The sequence below is a fragment of the Neolamprologus multifasciatus genome, chromosome 11 (genome assembly GCF_963576455.1).
Source record: "Neolamprologus multifasciatus chromosome 11, fNeoMul1.2, whole genome shotgun sequence".
Taxonomy (NCBI): Eukaryota; Metazoa; Chordata; class Actinopteri; order Cichliformes; family Cichlidae; genus Neolamprologus; species Neolamprologus multifasciatus.
In genome coordinates this window covers 18,000,440-18,023,163 of record NC_140449.1, presented here as the reverse complement: position 1 = coordinate 18,023,163, position 22,724 = coordinate 18,000,440, and the positions used below count along the sequence as shown (strand labels likewise).

The window sequence follows — 22,724 nt, the reverse complement described above, 5'->3', positions numbered from 1 at the left end:
TATGCCAAATTACAAAAGAACTGGACTGTAAATCAGTAGCAAAAGTCTTATAGAGTGATGAATCGTCATCAGGTCAGGAGAAAGGTACAACAGTGTCTACAGCCACCTGTGTCTCTGTCATGGTTTGGTCCTGCATTTCTGACAGCGGTGTTTGGGATCTTGTCAAAAATGATGACATTATGAACACAGAAAAGTGACTTTCAAGCTCATTAGAATTATGCAAACTCTGTTTTTACCTTATATACTGTATTTCCATATGTTTTTGTACACTTGCACCCATTTTCCCAGCAAAACAAAGAAATGACGATAGTTGCAATTAGAAATAAATACAGCATTTAACAAAAAAATAAATCAAGTTCATCATTAAATAACTCATTTCTTTATTACTCATAAAATATACAGCAATCTCAGTACTGAAAGAATTCATTGGAACTTGAATTCACAGTCATTTTCCCTATATACATGCTAGTTTCATTCCTCTTCAAGAAAAAAAGCAAGGAAAAGAAAAAAACACTTTTCCATACTAATGAAGCTAGCGAATGTATTTTACATAATTCCAGTTAAAAGCATTTGTCAACAAACAAAACTGTGAATTCTTGAATCAGGGTACAATCGAGTGGTTTCTCTCTCTTTTTTTGAAGTTAAAGCAAGCAAAAGTCAATACTTTGACTAAGATAACAGCAAAAATATCATTCAGACAGAAGAAAAATCAAATGCCGTCCTATCATTGGTTTACAGTGTTTCTCCTCGCAAAGCTCAGCCTAAATACCTCAGTAAGGGATCAGTGCTTCTCACAAATGTTTAAATACTTACCTAGTGTGCACCACTGTACTTTCACAGCTGCCTCTACAAACCCATCCTTTCTCAGTAACTAATGAAGGCACAAAATGAACACATAAAAAGGGACCAGAAGTACACAAATAATTTATTCTTCAAAGACTAAACCGCAATGGACAAGTCAATGTACAAAATTAAGGTTGCTCGACCTAATAATTAACCGGTGCACATATCAAATTTTTTGAAATTACTCAGATCATTAAAACCTGACTTTTTTTTGTTTTCCTCTAGAGGATAAGGAATTTAAGACATGAAAAATGGGTTTAATAAAAATTTGATCTCAAAAAATAAATGATCTTTTCCCCCAGTATGACTTTTACAGACTTGAAGGACAAGTGCATTCTGAAGGGTGTAGTGTGCGGATATAAACCCATGAACCCCCCCACCCCTCCAAACACACGCGCACACACACACACACACACACACTCTAACAGAAACAGTGAACCACTGATGAACCCAAGCCTTCTCAGTCTCATTTGCACAGTTAAAACTGGGTTAAAATGTATCCATGTCTCTTGGTCCCTGTTGGTTTAGCTCTCTGTGATGTGCAACCACCAGTCTACAGCATGTTATTGCCTTAGAAAGGTTGCCGTCTACCAAACGAGTCCAGGTTTTAGCACTCAAGAAGTCCGTGTTGGTAAAGCAGTGGTCACTGAGGTCCAGTATTAGTTGAAAGGACACCTAGTGCTGGATGAGGTGGTGATGAGCGTTGGCCAGCCTGCTGCACCTCCTCCCTCACTTGCTCGCTCTCTGGGGGTGGTGGTGATGAAGGGGTGGGGTGGGGGGACTCTTAAGGCTCCTGTGGGGGCTTGTGTCTCATTCTGCCCTCCCAAACTCATGGTGGGTGATTTTTAAGACACAGCGTGTGTTTATGCATTTATCACTTTCTCCCTTCCTTCAGTACGTCTCTGAATCAGAGTCGTTGAGCTCCTCGTCTTTGTAGAAGCCGTCGTGGTGGCTGATGTTGTTGAAGCTGCAGTATGAGCTGTGCTCGCCACGCAGCACGGGCAGGCTGTCGAAGGTGACGCTCTTAGAGGGGCTGGTAGTGTAATGGTTAATGGCACTGAATGGGAGGGTTGGTGCCGGGGTGCAGGGAGACACAGGCATCATGGTGGCCAGGATGAGGGCTAGGCAGTCTGCCACATCTTTGTTGGGGGCACAAGCCAAGGCGGGCGTGTAACCTGAGGAAATAACAACACAACAATATTTTATGCTCCATAAAATTAATGCAAAGAAAACATTTGCAGTCAGCTTCTAATCCTGCTGTGCCCAAGGATGCACACCAAATCCCGTAAGTAAGACAAAAATAATAATAATTAAAACAAACAAACAAAAAAAAACTACAGTGAATTTACCATTTTCATCAACTGCAAGGACACTGGCTCCCTTTGCAAGCAGCTCTTGCACTACCACAGTCAGGCCATTTCTTGCAGCCACATGTAGAGGCCTTAAAAGACAAGATACATCTTTGAAATCGGTGACAAGCTAGTCAATACTTACTAATTTGTTTTGTACATTTTGACATTAAGAATTCAGTTATTAACAATAATGCACTAACAAGCGAGGTACTAATATGATATAAGTGATACGTACGTCTGTAAGGCGGCATTAGTAGCATTTATGAGGTTTCTGTCTGTAATCTTCTCCAATATCAACAAGGCACTGGTTTCATGTCCCTATGGATGGGTATAAAAAGAGCCACACAGAGTGGTAAATGCTCATCCTTTCTCATATTTAAAAACTTCGGCAAGACACTGTGCAGACTAAGAGCACAGTGCCACCATATGGTAGTACACACCTTACTGCAGGCCAGGTGTAGTGCAGTGTTCTTTGCAGCATCTTGTAGAGTGAGATCTGCTTTTGCACTGCTCACCAGCACCTCTAATGGTGACATGATCAAACACAGGAAAAACAAAATGAAGTTAATTCAATAAAGCAGTTTATTAATTCAATCCTCCACTTGATTATTATGTCCCGCTGTGATATTTGCCAGGCTAATAGTTAAAGCCTTCGTACCGACAGCGTTGGTCTGGCCGTTCTCAGCAGCCATCATGAGCGGTGTCTTCCCTACGGCGTCGACACCGTTGACCTGAGCGTTGTGGCTCAGCAGCAGCTGGAGACACTCCACGTGGTCAGTGAAGGCTGCTGCGTGGAGCGGGGTCCTGCACGTGCAACATCAAAGCAAGGCTCAGTATTTATTCAGTGATATGAACCTTCACTTCCTTACGCTCGTTCCCAGAATCAGGTGCTTTACAATTCTATTCAGGCTTGAATTAATATTTATCTTGTAACATCATACGTGCCTGTTTTTACTGTCTTTGGAATTGACAATTGCAGGGCCCAGTGTGTCTATCAGCATCTCAGCAGCACCTTCGTTGTCATGGATCCTAAGGAATAAAAAAACAGCACTATTTAATCTGGTAGATGCTCCGTCCTTACACAAATTGATCAAGAGAAAACAGCTCTAGGTCTTACACAGCGCAGTGGAGGGGGCTGAAAGAATTGCCATCAGCCTTGTGGAAAACCTCTTGCTCCAGCAAAACCTCCACACACGTATCGTGACCTGCAAGAATGAAAACATTAGCTAGTTACAGCATTAACATAGCAATAATGACCAGGATGTGTCAAAACTAGCCTAAGGGTGTGCATAAGAGAACTGTGCCAATGAGGAAGACTGTATTAGTCCCCCTATGAAATGCAAAGTTTGGGTCAAAAGCGTCCTAAGTGCCATTTTTAACAGAAAAACAGAGATTTCAACATAGCATTTCTTAACATACTAGTTTTCTTTAGAAAGCATAAATTATTTCTATTTGTGCTGCATAATTATTTCACTTTTTTTGTTTTAACTGAGCCATAGCACGAATCACTGCCGTGGAATGATGTCCTTTAATTTACGAGCTTTGAGCACAGTACAAAAAAAAAACTTCAGCAAGAGTTTGAGCTTGAGAAAGCATAATACCAAAAACAAAACAAATCAGTTTAGACTTGAGGAAAAGAATTGTTGATGCTCACAAAGCAGAGGAAGGATATACAAAGTTATCACAGCATTTCCAAGTACTGAGAACTGGAGTGAGAACCATCAATAAGAAATTCAAAGAGAGCCACACAGGACAGAAAAAGTCTGGCAGAGGTAGGAAGCAAAAGATTTCAAAATCTCTGGAAAGGAAACTAGTGAGAGATGTGTCTAAAGACCCCTTAGCAACTGCCAAAACATGAGTGAATGTTTTAGCTAAGTTGGGAATTATACGCTCAGAAGAGAATCACTAGAACCATGCAAAGGAATGGACTGTGAGATTGCACACCAAGAAAAGCCAGACTGAAGTATGCTAAGGACAACTTGGAGAAAGAGTATGCATACTGGAAGTGTGTCCTTTAGTCAGATGAGACTAAACCAGAGCTCTCGGTCCACAGAGACACTGTTTATGTTTGGGGAAAGGAGCACCAAGGAGGCTAATAATTTTAACCGTCTTAGTTTTTGTGAAATCATTTTATCTCTGTGTGCAAAGTAAAATAATGTAGGCATCCAAAAAACAACTTGGATGCTTGAAAAAACTATAAAAGAAAAATTCCTTTCCTTGTTTAGCAGCACTTGGGAAACAACATTTTTTTAAGACGGGACTAATAACTCTGTCGCCATCTGTATGATGAACAAGCAATAAACATGGAAAAGATGTGCTTGGCTATATTCCAACCACATTTACTTAAGTGCTTCATTATACTAATCTACTGCACTTAGTGGCATGCTTGCATGTTCTAACCATCACATGTAAATGTCTTTATCTACACGGAATGTCATAAAGCCCTCTTCTCTGTACCATTGTAGCAGGCCCAGTGCAGTGGGGTGTAGCCTTGGTTGTCTGTTAAGACAGGGAGTGTTTCCACTGATTGGGCAGCATGCAGAAGGCCTCCCAGTACCCCTATGTGTCCACACGCCGCTGCCAGGTGGATCGGTGTGCGCCCTTTACAGTCTCGCACCAGGAAGCTGGCGCTGTGCTGAAGCAAAGCTTCCACACATTCCTCATGGCCAGTCACCGCCTGAGAACAGAAAACAGGTTTTACCAATAACTGGCTTACGTCAGAATGACAACATACAATATGTTAAAAAAAAAAAAAAAAAAAAAAAAAAAAGAGGTTTCAGAGAAACCTCTCAGATACTCGCAGCACTACCCAGTTTTCACAATATTTCCTCCATGAGTGTTGCTTCTTTTTCTTTAAGTTGTTTATTGTACATTTTGAGGGTCTACGTTGGGTCACTGCACTATAGTAGAAGTCAGCCTCTTTTTACTTTCAGTATCTTGACTGCCTTTTGGGCATCCCAAAGCAGAATATTTCCACATCGATTCCTAACATGATGCCTACGTTGCCTTGATGGCAAGGTTTTCTTTTCAATATAAGCTGGCATGTCTGTTGTCCAAATAGAGCATATTTGTGTAGAAAGTTGGCACAGTAGGAGTGTTGTAAAGTCATACTGGGTAGAGAGTTTTGCATCTGAGACTGGAATTCAACTATCGACCTTTCGCTTGCCAACTAAATGTGTAAACCGATACATTACGGAAAAAATCACACAAGGTCCTTTATATAACTTACAAAAAATATTAGTACTAAAAACATTCCAAAAAGCATAACATTAATGAATAAAGAAGATAGACAAAGAAAGCAAAAGTAAAAAAAAGAAAACAATATGTAAAAGCCAGTCCATACTTTCCTGAAGTTCGTTTATTTATTTCTAAATGGGGAAATGATTGTGCTGATAGAATTGCGAGAGGAAGTTTGTTCCACAGAACTGGGCAAAAACAGTTTGCCATTTGTTTTAAGCGTGAACCGTAAAATATGTAACAGCAACTGATTCTGAAGGGTCTAGGGGTGGTATGAGGTATTAGGAGTTCTAACATATCAAGTAGAGCCATGCCATGTAGTGATTTAAAAGCAAAATCTGAAGCAAATGGGAAGTTACTGTCATTCTGTGAGTGATGTGTTCCCTGTGATTAGTGTGAATATACTTGCTGCTGTTTTGTACCAACTGTAGATACTACATTTAGGCATGTACACAATGACTTGCAACTATCTAATCAGGAGAAAATGAGGATGTTGACCAGCAATATTTCGAAAAGCGAGACTGGACTACATGTCTGACATGCTGGTTGGTTGGCAATAAGTTAAATGTTCCTTGCAACACAGTAAAAAAAACAAAAACAAAACAAAAAAACTGTTGTGATTATTGTGTTGTTGCGATATTTGAAAGACACACTCATTCCACAAAGGCCAAGAAATAAACATGTAAATTCTGATAATGGTAGCAAGATTTAGGTATCCATACTGAAAACTGTGAATAAAGTTATGCACAGAAATATGAGTAAAAATAATGACATTTACTTACCCCTCTGTGCAGGGCTGTCCTGCCCCATTTGTCTTTGGCTTCTACATTGGCTCCTTTATTTAGCAGAGAATACACACAATCTGTGTGTCCACTCAGGACCGCAAGCATGAGAGGGGTTCTAGGAGATATGAGGCAATAATGTTAGCAATGACTTTAGAATAAGAATGGAAATAAAATAAAAAGATTTTCATTGAACTTACTGTCCATTCCCATCTTGAATGTCTACTGCACTTTGAAGATCAGCATTTCCAATGAGCAAACGTAAACACTCTGAGTGACCATTGGTAGCTGCGGGAAAGATTAATTACTTATCATGTTGTATTTGGGTCTGAATTTTCAGGTTCAGGAAATTTTATTTGTAACTCCACGTCTAACATACCTGCAGCATGTATAGGGGTTCGCTTCAAGGTGTAATCTTTCACCAAGATGGAGGCTCCCTGGTTGATTAGGACATCCACACACTCCACATGCCCTTTGAAGGCAGCCAGGTCCAGGGGTGTGCGCCCTTGGCTGTTTCTCACATCCAGATCCAGCAGAGACTGCACCAGAACCTCCATAGCTTGATGGTGACCATGGTATGCCTGAAAGGTGGATTTCCCCCATTATAAAGTTACTGCTGATGCTGGTGACATGTACTGCTCACCAGAAGGATAAAACCAAGTGTTTCAAATTACTCACAGCAAGATGCAGGGGGCTGACAGGGGCTCTGACATCCACATCGTTCAGGATGTCTGTCCCTGAGGTTTCCATTAGCTGAATAAGCCAAGACACACATGAGAACCTGATTCAGATATTGTTTCCTTTCCTACTGCATGTGTCCTATTTTATATACATAAAAACTGCAAAAAAAAATATGTTGGTGTAGTTTCTCAAGCCTTGATTATACTCTGTTGTAGACAGAGTTACAGACAGCTGGAGACATCACAGCAGAAAAGTCCTTCCTGTTATACGTCTTTGAAGTTTGGCTGAAATCTGTTGCTTGGGGCTTTTGTATTGTAATAAAAATGTTTCTGCAGATGAGTTTGGGCGATCACAAACGAACATCTGTAGGGACCCTTGTGCTCACTGACTAATGAAAAAAATTCCATCACTTGGACTCAACCAGACCCACAGGTCCAGAAAATAAGGCCTCAGTCATAGAGTTTTGTGGTACTTCTTGCTAGGTTTATGAAGAGACTCCTCATTTGAGAGGCTTCTTCTCTTCTACAAACTCAAGAAATGAAATAAAAAAAACATCAAGGACACCAAGAAAAACAGGTTACCATTCAACCGAGGGAGATAGTAGCCTGAACACTGAAATTTACCAGAAACCCACTAGAGGTGGGAATCACCATACATTCCTCGATACAATATTATCACAATACTTAACGCACAATACGATATTATTGCAATTTTTTAAAAATATTTTTGCGATATTCAGATTCTGTACATAAAGGTAAACTTTATCAATATTCATTTTATCTAATATCAAAGTCTCAAACTCAGTCTTTCTCTCATTTCAGTCAGTTTTATTGTTGACAAACTGAACGGTTTGTATTACAGTCTAGTCCAACTTAACTGAATGCAACCATCTGGTACAATTATAGCTATTCTGAACTATGCAATTTATGAAAACAATGCAGCCCATTCAGCAACTGAAGAATTTGAAAGTAAATTAAAACAAAATATAATTTTACATTAAATAAAAAAGTTTTAAACTTAATTAAAATAAAACAGGGCAGCACGGTGGCACGGTGGTTAGCACTGTTGCCGCACAGCAAGAAGGTCCTGAGTTCAATTCCACCATCAGGCCGGGGTCTTTCTGTGTGGAGTTTGCATGTTCTCCCCGTGTTTGTGTGGGTTCCCTCCGGGTACTCCGGCTTCCTCCCACTGTCCAAAGACATGCAGCTTGTGGGAATAGGTTAATTGGATAATCCAAATTGTCACTAGGTGTGAATGTGCGAATGAAAGTGAGTGCGAATGGTTGTCTGTCCCTGTGTGTTGGCCCTGCGACAGACTGGCGACCTGTCCAGGGTGTACCCCGCCTCTCGCCCTATGACAGCTGGGATAGGCTCCAGCGCCCCCCGCGACCCTGAAAAGGATAAGCGGAAGCGAATGGATGGATGGATGGATAAAATAAAACATGTTTATTGCTGCAAAAAAAAAAAAAAGTTCAACACATTTGGACATGAATGTCATGTCAGGATTCTTGCTCAGAAAAAGGAGCTGATCAACATGCTCTGAAGTCAGAGTCCAGTCCACAAAAACGTTTTTTGTAACAAAATATCGATTTCTGCTGTCCCTGTATTGATTCATTATTAGCAAACAAAATATCACGATACTACACAGTATCGATTTTTTCACCCACCCCTAAAACCCACCCCCCAGTGGAACACAAACTTAGGGTTATCAGAAGCTTACACAACTATACAGAAAACGTTCCCTCCAAGGCAAAAGAAAAAGGAACGCACACATTAACAGAGTACTTTTAGTTATGAGCAAAGAGGCATGAGACAAAATGTCAGACATTCACCAGGGGAGAACCAAGACGTCATCCAGAGAACACAGACGATTCAAGGAGGAGTAAAAGAAGTCATCTATGCCCAAACAGAACAACCATTTCAGAACAGGTGGTGGCCTAAAACACCAACTATAACACAGTCTTGAGATCCCCTCCCAGATGATTCACTCACATCTTGAAATGTGCAACCCCAATAACGTAATAATTAGAGGTGGGAATCACCATACATCCCACGATACGATATTATCACAATACTTAACGCATGATACGATATTATTGCAATTTTTTAAAATATTTTGCGATATTCAGATTCTGTACATAAAGGTAAACTTTATCAATATTCATTTTATCTAATATCAAAGTCTCACACTCAGTCTTTGTCTCATTTCAGTCAGTTATATTGTTGACAAACTGAACGGTTTGTATTACAGTCTAGTCCAACTTAACTGAATGCAACCATCTGGTACAATTATAGCTATTCTGAACTATGCAATTTGTGAAAACTATGCAGCCCATTCAGCAACTGAAGAATTTGAAAGTAAATTAAAACAAAATATAATTTTACATTAAATAAAAAAGTTTTAAACTTAATTAAAATAAAAAATGTCTTAAATTAAAATAAGTAAACTGTCATGTTTATTGCTGCCATAAAAAAAGTTAAACACATTTGGACAGTGAAGGAATGTCAGGATTCTTGCTCAGAAAAAGGAGCCATCATGTGAACATGCTCTGAAGTCAGAGCATGTTCCAGTCCACAAAAACTTTTTTTGTAACAAAATATCGATTTCTGCTGTCCCTGTATCGATAGATTATTAGCAAACAAAATATCACGATACTACACAGTATCGATTTTTTCCCCCACCCCTAGTAATAATGATGACAACAACTCTCTGGACTAAGTCCAAGGTGAAAGCACCACTAGGGGCTGAATAGCTCATAATCCCCATGATAGGATTCTTCACTTTTATAACTGAAGAATCCTCTCAGACAAGAGGTGAAATGTCTTCAAGAGCCTAAAAAGAAGTACTAAAGAACTAAAAATCAACTTACCACATCTAGGGGTGTTTCACTTGCAATCTGTTAAAGAACACAGGAAAAAAAACACAAACAAACAAAGAAACAAAACAAAACAGGCAATTCTTTAAGCAGAATTCCACAAAACACAAATATGAAAACAGGGACATGGTGGCTGTTAAGTGTCATGTACTCTGGATTGAAGTTCTTACCAGCTCCAGACAAAGGCGATGTCCATACGCTGAGGCGTAGTGCACAGCATTGTAGCCCTGATTGTCCCGGATCCCCGGATTTGCATCATTTCTCAGTAAATATTCCAGGCACCTGCAGACACAACAAAAGCGCTGTCGTCTGTGGCTTCTAGTCTAGAAGCCACAGCCACTAGAAGCTGTGGCTTCTAGTCCTAAACCACTACTCAGCATAATGGATAATGCAGGTGGTTATTTTTACTTTTATCTGTGAAAACCTACAAACATGAACCACCTCCCACACAACATCCACCATTTTTAATAGAGAGAATTTACTGACTTTCCATCTGTGTCAGACGCAGCGGCGTAGTGGAGAGGAGTGCAGCCCCGCTCGTCTAGGTCGTTGACGCTGGCCCCAGACCCCACCAGAGCAAACAGGCACTGGTAGTTACAATTGGCAGCAGCGTAGTGCAGAGGGGTCCTGGAAAAGCAAACACAGCTCAGTTCCCTGTTCAAATTTGACTCTTGATCCAAATCCACCAATAAATACTACAAACCTGCCAAAGCTGTCCTTTCTGTTGAAGTCAGCCCCAGTGTTGAGGAGAAGATTTAGACATTCCAGGTTTCTGAGGGGTTAGACAGACAGATAGTCACTTGATTAAAAATTACACAATACTTTAATACTAAAGGCGATATTCAGCCATCCTGTACTGACCCTCCAGCAGCTGCAGCATGTAAACAGGTCCTCCCAAAGTCATCAGGAGTATCAATATCAAAGCCTGCACAGGGTAAAAGGGATTATGAAGGAGACACATTCAGGATATATTATAAAATGTTTTACATTGCAAATGATATATTTTTGTACTTTTTTTCCTGTCAGGAATTTCTAAACTACTTAAACGTGAGCTTCGTGTCACGTTGCACTGAAGGCTGTGACAGGGCATGAGTAAAGTTGAGTGCTGTTCACCTGAAGACAGGAGCTTTCTGCAGCAGTCAGAGAAGCCACTGAGAGCAGCTAAATGCAGTGGGAACATGCCATGGATTCCTCGTCTGAATGAAAAAACAAAACAAAACAAAAAACTTTGTATCATACAAACAGTACACAACAATGTTGCTAACGTGGGAATAAAAAAAATGACTATTACTAGCACATTACCATTTATATGAGTTACACAACAGATACTACATGTGTGCTTTCAGAAGGAAGGCTCTTCAATATATGTTCTAAGACTTGACTGAAAAATCAGCAGAAAGGCTCACGTACTTAGCTGTGTCAGCTCTGTTGGAGATGAGAGTGTTAATGAGGAGTTCGTGGCCGTATCGAGCTGCAATGTGTAGTGGTGTATTTCCATTCTTGTCTTCACAGTCAATCTCCGCACCTTTAGGGGGAAAAAGCATTTAGCCTCTGTTACACTAAAAAGCAGTTTTTGCTTCTGGGTCCAGTATGAGAAACAGCTCACCTTTCTCAATGATTGCTTGAGACCTCGAGAACCTCCCATGGATCGCTGTCATGTGGAGTGGAGTCTTCCCATCTTTACTCTGAATTGAAAACAAAAACTTATTAAGTTATTAATATTAAGTTATTAATAAGTTATTAAGTTATGCCTTTTTACAGTAAAGTTTAATACCCAAGTCAATCAGCTTCCCTCAAACAATGAGAAGACCTATCACATGTAGGAAGAAGGCACAATAATACACTTTTACACACAAGGAAGCAAGAGGTTAGGGCTGTGCGATTTTATACACTATCGTTTAATTTGTGGTGTCGCATTTTTTCATCGTTTGGATGGCCACCATGTGAATGCAGGCACAGAAAATACCAGCATGGCCAGCGAAGATGAGGTAGCTCCAAACAGAAATACTAAACTAGGGGCTACCTCTGTAGCATGGAAATGGTTTGGTTATGAAAAGTCTGACACAGACCAGAAAACTGTACTATGCAAATTATGCCGCAAACCGGTCCCCAGCACAAACTCACACATGACAAACCTCTTTAACCACCTACGCAAGAATCGTGTCAAAGAGTATGGAGAGAGTTTACGGATGGGAGGCCAAAAGGAGCCGTCAGCTGCTCAAAATAAACCTTAGACTCAAAGGTTACAACAGGCTTTTCCCCGCAGCATACCATGTAATAAATACTCAAAGAAAATGGTGGTCGTTACAACTTCTATCTAAAAATATATAGTTTCATGAACACTTGACTCCAGGTACACGACACCCAGCTGAAAAAACTTCTAACAAGTTAAGTTACCCGAGATTGACATAATTTACAGAAAATGCACTACTTTGTGTTATATATCGTTATTAGGATGAGAAATGTCTTAAAATTAATCTCAGCATATGAGATTTTGGTCATATTGCACAGCCCTACAATAGGTAAATACTTTGTTGTTAAATAACAAGCTTTGCCTGGTTTTCACTCACTTTAATGTTGACATCTGCCCCATTGCAAACCAGAAGCTCCAGGCAGAGTGCTCCGTGACGCGAGGCGGCGGTGAAATGCAGAGGGGCAAAGCCCTTCTCGTTCACCTGGTTGACGTTGGCTCCACAGTCTATGAGCTCGTTCACAACCACATCTTGCCCGTTGTAGCAGGCCACGTGGAGGGGTGTGTTGCCATATGCATTGGGCTCATTGATCTAGAAAGTCAGGAAAACAGCAGGCAATTAAAACAATGAGAATAAAGTGCTACAAATAAAAGAACAGTTACAGTTAGAACAGTTGTAACACACAATTTAGAAACACCACTGAAAAATATCTCTCCTGTTGAGCTCATACAGTATAGCAGTGCCTACAGTGCGATGGCAAAAAGCTTGTGGGTGGAACCTACATCCACCCCCAAGTCCAGGAGGTATTTGACGACGCTGATCATTCCACTAGAGGCTGCCGCATGTAGGGGGGTGTAAGATTTCTTATCTTTGCAGGCCACCTCAGCTCCATGTGATGCCAGCAGCTTCACCACTTCTATGTGTCCTGAAGATAAAAAGAGATTTAATTACATAATGCTTACACAAAGATATTAGACACGTTTTATGTTCATATGGCATCTGCTCTAATGTAAACATTTAAAAACATCTTAACAGATGATTTTTAGAAGTTTATATTGACCACAAGAAGAAAGGAATGTCTAAAGTTGCATAAAAATGAACAAATACGAAAATGTAAAAATCTCTATAGCTGCATTATTTTTTACCCATGTAGGCAGCCCAGTGTATCGCACGGCGGTCCTTCTTGTCAAAAGCATTGATGTTGGCCCCTCTGGAGAGCAAGAGTCTCACCATCTAAAAGTAGCAAAAAAAAACAAAAAAAACAAAAAAAAAACAAACAGGGGATGAGAAAAAACATCAGGGGACGCTGCAACATCAACCTACCCATCTACCATTTGCAATAAATGTAGCAACTTATATACACTGCATGCAGTGTGTACATATTAGATATATGAGTTCAGTGACTTTATCTTAGCGCTCTTGGATCAATTGTCTTGTCAATGTATGCGTATCTTCACTTTAATATAATAGAAATTAGGTGAACCTGCAGGGGTTTCTAAAGTTATTTTTTAACTTGCTGAGCAAACATGAGTGTTGAAACCTTGTCACCCTTTTGCACAGATTCTGTGCAGGTATGCCAATCGAACAATTATAATTAAGATTAAACAAGAAAACATGCATTTCCAAATATCCTGTCTTGTACAGCCAGTAGTGTGGCATTCTTCTCTTGGAACAGACCTCCATAGACTCACCTTTTTCATATTTATATGCTTAACTTGAATCCACTGTATACCTAAAAGATGCTCCAAATAGCTTGTATGCACTTGCATTCATTTGCATGAATTTTTGATAATTCACTTTTAAGATAACTAATTTGCATGCAAGTACAAGATTACAATGGGTAATTTGCATCCAGACACATGATTGGTCAAGCACTATCTGTGCATCCAGCACCCTTAAGTATGCGACCACAATTTATGACTGCATGCAGAGAGCCCACTCAGTCTTAAGCCATGTCTGGAAATGTAGTTTGTGCTCTTTAATTCAATGTAGCTGGCTCATTAAACATTGAAAAGCTGCCCTCTTTAACTTAAGAGGGTGCCCTGATGTCAGGAAGCATTTGGATGACTGGACCAGATTTTGCGCAACTGAATCCGGGATCAAACGGTCGGTTAGTCATGCGCTACTAAAATTCAGCAGACATATATGTGGATGTTGCTTGTCTCAACTAACACTTGTTAAATGGGCAAATAATGTGACCATTATTCTGCACTGCATGGCAGAGTGCCCACCAGTGTTTAATCATTCTTGAGGCAAGCAGAAACAGAAAGAGATCGGGAAATTCTAATAACAGCCAGGTAAACACACCCAGTAATGCTAGCATACTCTGACAGTTTGCCAGGAAAAACGATCTATGTAGCACACAGCAATTTAAATCAATCAATATGAGGATTACTGAAGAGGTTATACTCAAAGACATTGCACACTTTACAACCACAAAACCTCACCAACCCTCTACATTAACACTCTGCTCCTTAAGAAAGCTGATACCAAACGTTCAGCTGCTATATCAATTCATTAATGCGCAACCACATCGATTCCAAAGATGTTAAAGTGCCTCCTTAAGCACAGCTTAATCTAACAATGCCTTAGGGTTTAAATTTACCTCCAGATGACCGCTGAAGGCTGCATGGTGCAGCGCGGTGCGGCCTGCTCTGTCTGACACATTCACATTGCTGAGTAGTGGCACGAGGGCTTCGGCGCAGCGGACCGCCTTATTGGCGGCGGCGATGTGAAGTGGCGTCTGCCAGTTTTTGTCTCGGGCATTTACATCAGCCGAGTGTTTCAGCAACACCTGGACAGCATCCTGTGAAGAAAAAACAACAAGTAGGTTTACATTGTTTGGATATGCAAACCTGTGTCTTGTAGTGTGTATGACAGAGAACAAGGGGAAAATTCACATACCTCACTGCAGGAGGCCACCGCTCGGTGCAGGGGAGTGAGCCACTTGTTATCTTTGGCATTTACTCTTGCACCTAGAAGTGAAGAAGCAAAGGCTATTTAAACTCATATGGTTTTGCTGCATATGGTGCAACGTTTCGACAAGAAGGTATTCAACAGTTTTTGAAGAGACTAAATTAGAAAAGTTCAGAAAAGGCTGAAAGAGGTGTAGAGACATTTCAAATATCTCATCATACTGTATGCAGAGGAATGATTGCTTGTTTGCTATTAAACAACACTTTGCTATTAAAAGTGCCATTATGTACACACACACACACACACAGCTACCTTGAGTTTAGAAAAGAGAAGAAAGAAAAAGCAGTATGTCATGTGCTCCCAGTATTAGGAGGATAATTATAGGCACATCTATAATATTTTTAACATTTCACATTTTAAGAGCATGACTTATTTTCTCTGATTAAAAACTGTTAGATAATCTCTCCAGACACCTGTGAAACACTCATTTCTACAATCCAAAATTCACCCAGTATTTGTGGCTTTAAGCACTTTCTTGTGATCATTGCATTAATACTAAGAAGAAAACATACCAGATAGAATCAACAGCTCTATAATTTCTGCATCTCCAAGATAGGCGGCAGCATGCAATGGAGTTCGCTTCTCATTGTCCTGTATTAAGTGAACAGGAAGACACTGCTGAGATTACAGAGAAACAAAACAACTTGCAGTAAACACTGCAATCTGTCTCTTCATTACATGTGCAGTGGTCTGGTGTAGCAATACAAAAACACATTTACCTTAACATTTGCAACACTGTAGTGTTAACAGGAACAAATATTTATACAAACACCACATTGTGGTTTTAACAAATTAAGAAAAATAAAGAAAAGCCTTGCAGTGAAGCACGAGCGAGTACAAAACAGCCTTATTTTGAAACAAACACCACCACTTGAATATGTAATATTGACGAGGAATGCAGTAAAGAAAAAAAAAAGAGCCAGGTCATGCAGTGCTGTTCTGTATGCTACAATATCTGTAAGAAAGAGCTGCACGAGGCCTTTCAAGGACAACTGCACATTAGCCCCCCCCCCAAAAAAAAACAATAATATGAGGAAACAGATGCAGATATTTGTAACTGTTGGGCTTACCTGTGCATTCACATCTTCTTTTTTGAATATAAGCGAACGTACTTCATCAGGATCTACATTGAAAATAGCTTTCAGCAAAGGAGGCTGTAAAAGAAAAAAAAAAAAAAAAAAAGCACACAATAAATAAAAAGGACAAAATTATCATGATTTTGATACTTTTCTTTGTGGACATGTAACACCATCTCAGCTTCCATCACTACAATTTGCATACAGAGCAAACCCAATGAACTGCGAGTAACAATCTTGTCTGTCTGATGGGTATTGTTAAAATCTGAGAAAACCAATAATCCGTCAAACTTAAACTTAACGACTTCAGCATGCTTGCAACACAGGACATACACAACACTCATCTGAAGATCAAATATTGGCATTCAATAAAGCACAAATGAAAGCAATGTAAAAGAGCATTATTCTTTGGGAGAAAGAGAACAAACAATGAAATGATGACTCCGCATTTCACAGACTGTCAAGTCTGTCACCGTTCTGCACTTTCTGTCTGTTGGTAAGTAAACATGCCATGTTAGCAGAGATAAACATCGCAGTTTTTGAATGAAGACATTAAAAAAGACAGACCCAAACCTTGTACTCAAAATGAGAACTGTGCTGCTTACTTTCACACTGCCAGGAATCAAAAACAGGAAAAAAAATAAAATAAAAGTACACAGCTGCTCTCATTCACCACATCCAACATGAACACAAGATCAAGTTTTGGCATAAAAATGAACCAAAGTTCTTTGAGAAATCTCTCTTGTTGATCATCGTGTACACAGAGTGATAGCAGTGTGTTTTTCAACATGAGTGTACAATGGAACTTTTCACTGACTCCATCATAACACTTGCGATGTTTCTAAAAAGTGACAAAACATGTGAACACAATAAATTTCAACCTAATAGACACGTTGGCCATTGAATTGGCAACACCTTATAAAAATAAATTGCCGCTATGCTCATTTTCTCAGTTTCATACTGATGACTCCTCACTTGTCCAGTTATGTATAAACACTTGCTATGTGTACATAGGCTTTAAAAAACATTTTTGCTTATGCTTAAAAAACTGCTCACATTTTATACATATTAATAAATGCTTTCTACATAATAAAGTTATGAATAATAAAGCTGACTTTCACTTGAATAACTGGCAGTGTTGTGTATTTTTCTATGACTTCAGTGCAAGCCATTTGTTGGTCAGCATTTAGAATTTGCCACACCATAAATGACAGGAAAAAAAATGTTTCTTTTAAAAAGTTGTGGTCATTTAAATAACATCCTGTACATTAGGTAGATAATGGATGCGCACAGGCATCCAACCAGACACTTCCAGGGAACGTGGCCGATCGTGTGACTTTACAACCAGCGCTTACCCCTTCATATGCACTGATCCTCCTGCAGCACTCAGTGAGGTTTAAACCTTTTCTTCCATTAAACCTTTGCGAAGGCTGCTCACCACACAGCTTCATTTAAAACAGTGCCGTTATATAACATTTCTCACAGCTCACCCTTCAGTTACACTGCAAACCTCCCTTCATCTGGCTATGACTGCCTACTTGTGCCACAGCGAGTTTCCTTGTATTGTGTCACAGTTCAACAACGGTACCAATTTGGCAAATGAAAGAAAACAGCAAATAAAGATTTAAAAAAAAAATCCACATCAGTTTTGGATGGTAGAAGGTTAGGAATTGCTGATAAATGAGAGACACAGTGGAGAGGAGGAGATCCCTTCCAGGCAGAGCATTCCTGACATTTTAAAGTGTTACAGCTGAACCCCCAATTAAAAACTATATTCCTAAGAAATACACTATAAGTGAGAAATCTTAACCTGAATGAATAAGACAGCATATATGCAAAACAAAATGCATGAACGAAAAGTGGCCGAGAGAAGGAAACTGCTTTTAAAATAATCTGCTGCCTGCATCATGAAACATTGCGTTATCTACTAATGACGTGCGATGCCACTGATTTCCTTTCTGATCAGCTACCAAGTAAAATTCAGACTGGTATTGGTGATTGTGATCCAATACAGACACTTTGTACAAAAACTTAATGTGTTTAGAAAATCCAAAGTATTGTCTTTCAAAATGTACCTTCATAATGGATACATGACATCAGACTTCTTGTTCTTATCATTCAATTATGAAGAATTCTCTCTCTCTCTCTCTCTCTCTCTCTCTCTCTCTCTCTCTCTATATATATATATATATATATATATATATATATATATAGATATAGATATATAAATAAATATAAAAGAAAAGCAAAAAAAAAAAAAGGCAAAAAAAGCCTGAAAATTTAATGCCTACATTTTAAAAAGATTGAATTAACAATTAAAAACATATATGACTGATTTAAAATGATAATAAAGCTGAGAACCATTTCCTAGATACATGTTATTATCTATCTTATGTATGTTTGAATTGTATTTTTAGTGTTACACATCACCAACAGCTCCACATTTTCCCTCTCTGTACCTGGAAAGTATCTGCCTGTAGCACCAAAGGACTTCCTAGCAGCACCTGTCCCTCTCCTCTTCTTCAGTTAGCCTCATCATAAACTCATCATCATATTCTGTGTAATGATTTACTTTTGTGTCACAAACCACGTCTTGGCTGTTTGTGGAGCTGAAACGGCTCCACGCATGACTCTGCTTACGATCATCACCTGAGCAAGCGATGCATTTATACAGCTGTATTTCGCATCACTATGACAAGCGGAAGAAGGAGTAGTTCCTACAAATCATTTAGAAAATCCTAATAATATAGTTACTTTCCACGTTGTTCCTGTTAATCATAAACTACTAATTTACCCCAAATTAATAAAATATTGATATTTTAATATGAGCATCGATTCTAGAACATAAATATCTGGTATTGACAGAATCAATACTTTAGTATCGATCCTCACACCACTATTATGTACTCATAACCTTTACATGCCTGAAATAGATTTTGGCTTAAAATAACTCAAAACATACTAAATAAGTCTACTAGCTGAGAGAAAACAAAAACACTGAACTTAATGACTCCTCTCTTTGCTTTCCATTGTACAGGTAAAATGATGCAATATGCAGGGTACATGCATTCATTAGCATTCAATCATTCAACTTAGCGGGCTGCCGAGCTAGTCAATTAGGTTAATGTGCATGCATGCAGTTTGTATGTGCAAAAGACATTTGGTTTATGAAAGTGCATCTTCAGCAACCCGCTTTAAAACATTATTCAAGCACAACTACATATACTTGCAATCATCTGGTTTTGCAGTACTACTTCCTGATGCCTTTTAGTGACTCATGCTTCATGAAGTTAAATACAGAACCAAGAATTTATACCTTTACCTGACAGAAAGGATATACAATAAGTAAGGGAAAATGCTGAGTTTACTTCATATAAGCCAAATGTCAAACATTGTAAGGGTCATTGTTGTTATTTATTTATTTTTTTAAATCTATCAAGGTCACCCTGCTATGGATAAGCCTTCAACAGCTATTCAAGACATATGCGGTGCCATGGGTGGATTATTCCCAGCGACATATATTGAAGCCATCACGACATTACAAACTTGTACAACCACGACTGCCATCTCAAAAGCGAGCAAGCAAGCAGCATACAGTGGCTTTTTCTTCTTCTTCTTTCTTTTAAAACACAAGGACAATTAACTCGTTTAGTTATTATAATGCCCATGAATGTCTGCAGGGCACAAAGCAGGTTAGAGTTACTGGGGACAAATTCAGCCAACAAGCAGACTCTTGTGGTTCGAACACTATTTGCGCCATGTTAAAAACAAAAAGGAAGGACAGATCTGCATTTTGTTGTTTTCAGTTCTCCGTGTCCTGCATGAGTGGTGGTGGTGTAGGAGATTTTCTATGCTCTTCTCTCACTGCTGGACTGTGTGCCTCCTCTCCTCATACAAGCCAAGCTAGTTAATACCATCACCATGGAGACAGCTCTTTGGCAACTTCCACCGGCTCGCAGGAGCCCAGATCATTCAAGCACACACAGACCATAAAAGACACATGCGCGTACATATGTGACAGAATAGCAGGCATGTGCAAAACAAAGCCCTTAAAATGATAACACTGAGCTATTCTGGTTTTCACGAAGTAGGTGTCAAGTGGTTTTTTTTTTTGCAGAGTTTAAAATGACACATCTAATACTGTCACACTGCCATTGCCCTCATATATTAAAGCATTACACAGCAGTTTACCTGCATTTTTCCCAGTAACGCGGTACACATGGGTATAGAGTAAGCGAATACTAGCTAAAAGAAACTGTCTTGTTTTATATTTTTTGAGTTTTTCTATAAGGGCAAACACTAAAGAGGTCTGATTACAGGCATAGCTTAACTGTAACAGTGTTATAAATCCTCTTAAAAACAATAAAGTCACCAAACTAGCACGAAGCTCCGCTCACATCCAATCACTCCATTATCCTGCCCCACTGTGACACCAAATAACATAGTTTGGTGAATCAGTGAACAAAAACTACATCGTTATTTAAGGGTTTTCTAAACCTACAGCTGCCACAAACATCACTAGTTGGTTTTGCTAACATAAATATAACCACAAACGTTTAGCTGTCACAGTAATGTCACAATCAACAGATCGCTTTGGCTGTCATGACAATAATCTCACTGTAACAGCAACAGAGAGGAAATTATTGTTTATCAATAACGCTAGAATTGCTCGTAAGCGACTGCACAAACACAATTTAGCATTGTTGTCTCACAATATGCTAACTAGTCACTTCACAAGTGAGTCGCTGGATGCATTTCACGCAGGCTCGGGCTAATTGCTGGAAATAAACACAACATCATTAGCTGCTTTTTAACTCAACAGCCATTTAAGTACGTGTCGGAGTGCAAACGTGATAGGAACAACAACGGGGCTTCGAATGTTACACGCAGTACTTCAGCCAGCTTTCACCTCATCGAAGACAATTCAAATTCTAGATTAAGGAAATGCTTCCGTTTCAGAGTCAGGCTCGAAAGACTCGAATTACATTGCGCTGGCGAGCGCTGAAATCGAGGCTAACATTAGCCGGCCACTTGTTCAAACTTACGGTAAACCTCTAACACCAGCCATTACTTACCTGGTCTCGAATTTTGAGAACCACCATATTTGTGGTATTTTAACAGCTCTCATGCAGGTTCATAAAGGAATACTTGTCTCCTTCCGAACAGCAGCGTGTGATCTCGGTTGCTTCTGCCGCTGGTTTTGCTGGAGGCCTAGCGTGACTCTAGCTTAGCTCGCTCGCTAGCTTCCTAACCTGATGGCATGAAAGCGAGAGGAGTAGCGGAAACTCCATAACATTGCCGCCACCATATTTCACCTCGCCGAAAAGACGCAATCCGATAGGCTAAGAGCGCTCTAGAAATCAGTAAGTGAATCGCTGATTGGTTGTTGCCAGCTGCATTCTGTAACAGCACAGACGCACTTTGTTGAATATTGCACTGCCCTCAGCGCTAATAAGTGTAGATATTTTTCTATAAGGAGCAATTTTAAACTCTATATTCCACGTGACATTTATTAACATTGTAATTTACCCATGGTGCACTGCTCTGAATAACGTGGTTTTGAGAACATCTGCATGTTTTTGTATTTACTAACTGTGACTCATCCTGAAGTTGCACAAGTGCGACAACCATGCAACCGCTGCAGCAACTCCATGGATGGCACTGGGAGTCAAGTGTTGACAGCAGTAATATGAGTTCTCCGGGCTGACGGGTGTCACCTGGAAACTTTTTTAAAAAAGGTAAGCAAACACACAAAACAAACACAAAACAGTACTATCTATTTATTTCACACCGACAACAGTAAATTAGATCTGAAATGCGAACTTATTAAAACTGTGAATTACTGGCGGTCCTAAAATGCGAATTGGGTTTCAGGTCTACTGATCCAACACCGAAATTTGATGAAATACGGCCACCTAGTGACTTCCCTTTTAACTACAAGCAGTGGAACTCTTTTAGCTTATGGCAATCAATTTAAAACAATATTTTATTTTATGTATGTGTTTTGATGGTGGGGAGTGATTTGTGATTTAAATATTTTTTGTCGGCTGCCCTTCTTTTGCATTAGTTAAAACTATTCAGAGCACCCGTATTCATGTACAAGTGTTACTGATCCTAGAGCTTTAACAGGATTAGAAAACAAAATCCTTTTACACAAAACAAGTCTCTGCATCATTAATCCTGAAGACAAGGCTGTCTTTTTTGTTTTGTTTTGTTTTTTACATTTGAATCCTTTGTGGAATGCAACATTTACATCATTTCCTCTTTTCCGATAGGACACTACAGACAGGACTAACAGGAATGACAGGAAACACAAAACAAAAGGGCAGGGATGCAAAAGTTGTCTCTTTATGGTGTCCTTACTGACTCTGTGGTTCTGTCATAGAGGCGAGGATAGCTCTAGGCATTTCTGGTAGAGTCAATAGTTCACAGAGTACATAGCATTTCAAGAATAGCAGCATGAAGAGGAGTTTCTACAAGCAGGGCATCAAACGCCCTGATGGCACCATATGTAATAGTCGTTATGATGTGCATTAATGCAACACGTGTGGTGGTGTTCTAATACAATAGTGTTATGTGTTACATGCAATGTTGTATTGTGTAAATGACTGTCACTGCAAGTAAGGCACCTAATCTAATTATATTTCATGTATTAATAATAACAATAAATACTAATTCTAATTCATAGTATTCTACAACAGTAAAAGATT

General features: G+C 39.4%; 1 protein-coding gene across 1 annotated transcript; it reads right to left on the bottom strand.

Annotated features, from left to right (window-relative positions):
• Positions 1 to 356: 356 nt before the first annotated feature.
• ankrd28b (ankyrin repeat domain 28b) lies at positions 357 to 21,337 on the bottom strand. The gene is made up of 28 exons (XM_085178607.1): positions 21,090 to 21,337; positions 16,009 to 16,092; positions 15,451 to 15,529; positions 14,867 to 14,937; positions 14,568 to 14,768; positions 13,108 to 13,195; positions 12,745 to 12,887; positions 12,341 to 12,553; positions 11,377 to 11,455; positions 11,181 to 11,295; positions 10,884 to 10,966; positions 10,632 to 10,695; positions 10,474 to 10,542; positions 10,257 to 10,397; positions 9,941 to 10,052; positions 9,765 to 9,791; positions 6,893 to 6,967; positions 6,594 to 6,795; positions 6,415 to 6,502; positions 6,215 to 6,332; positions 4,653 to 4,872; positions 3,313 to 3,400; positions 3,141 to 3,224; positions 2,854 to 2,999; positions 2,636 to 2,718; positions 2,431 to 2,513; positions 2,193 to 2,284; positions 357 to 2,018 (listed from the first exon to the last, which is right to left on the bottom strand). Exons 1-28 carry the CDS (start codon positions 21,114 to 21,116, stop codon positions 1,735 to 1,737), a joined length of 3,159 nt encoding a protein of 1,052 aa, XP_085034733.1. The 5' UTR covers positions 21,117 to 21,337; the 3' UTR covers positions 357 to 1,734.
• Between the last annotated feature and the right edge of the window lie 1,387 nt (positions 21,338 to 22,724).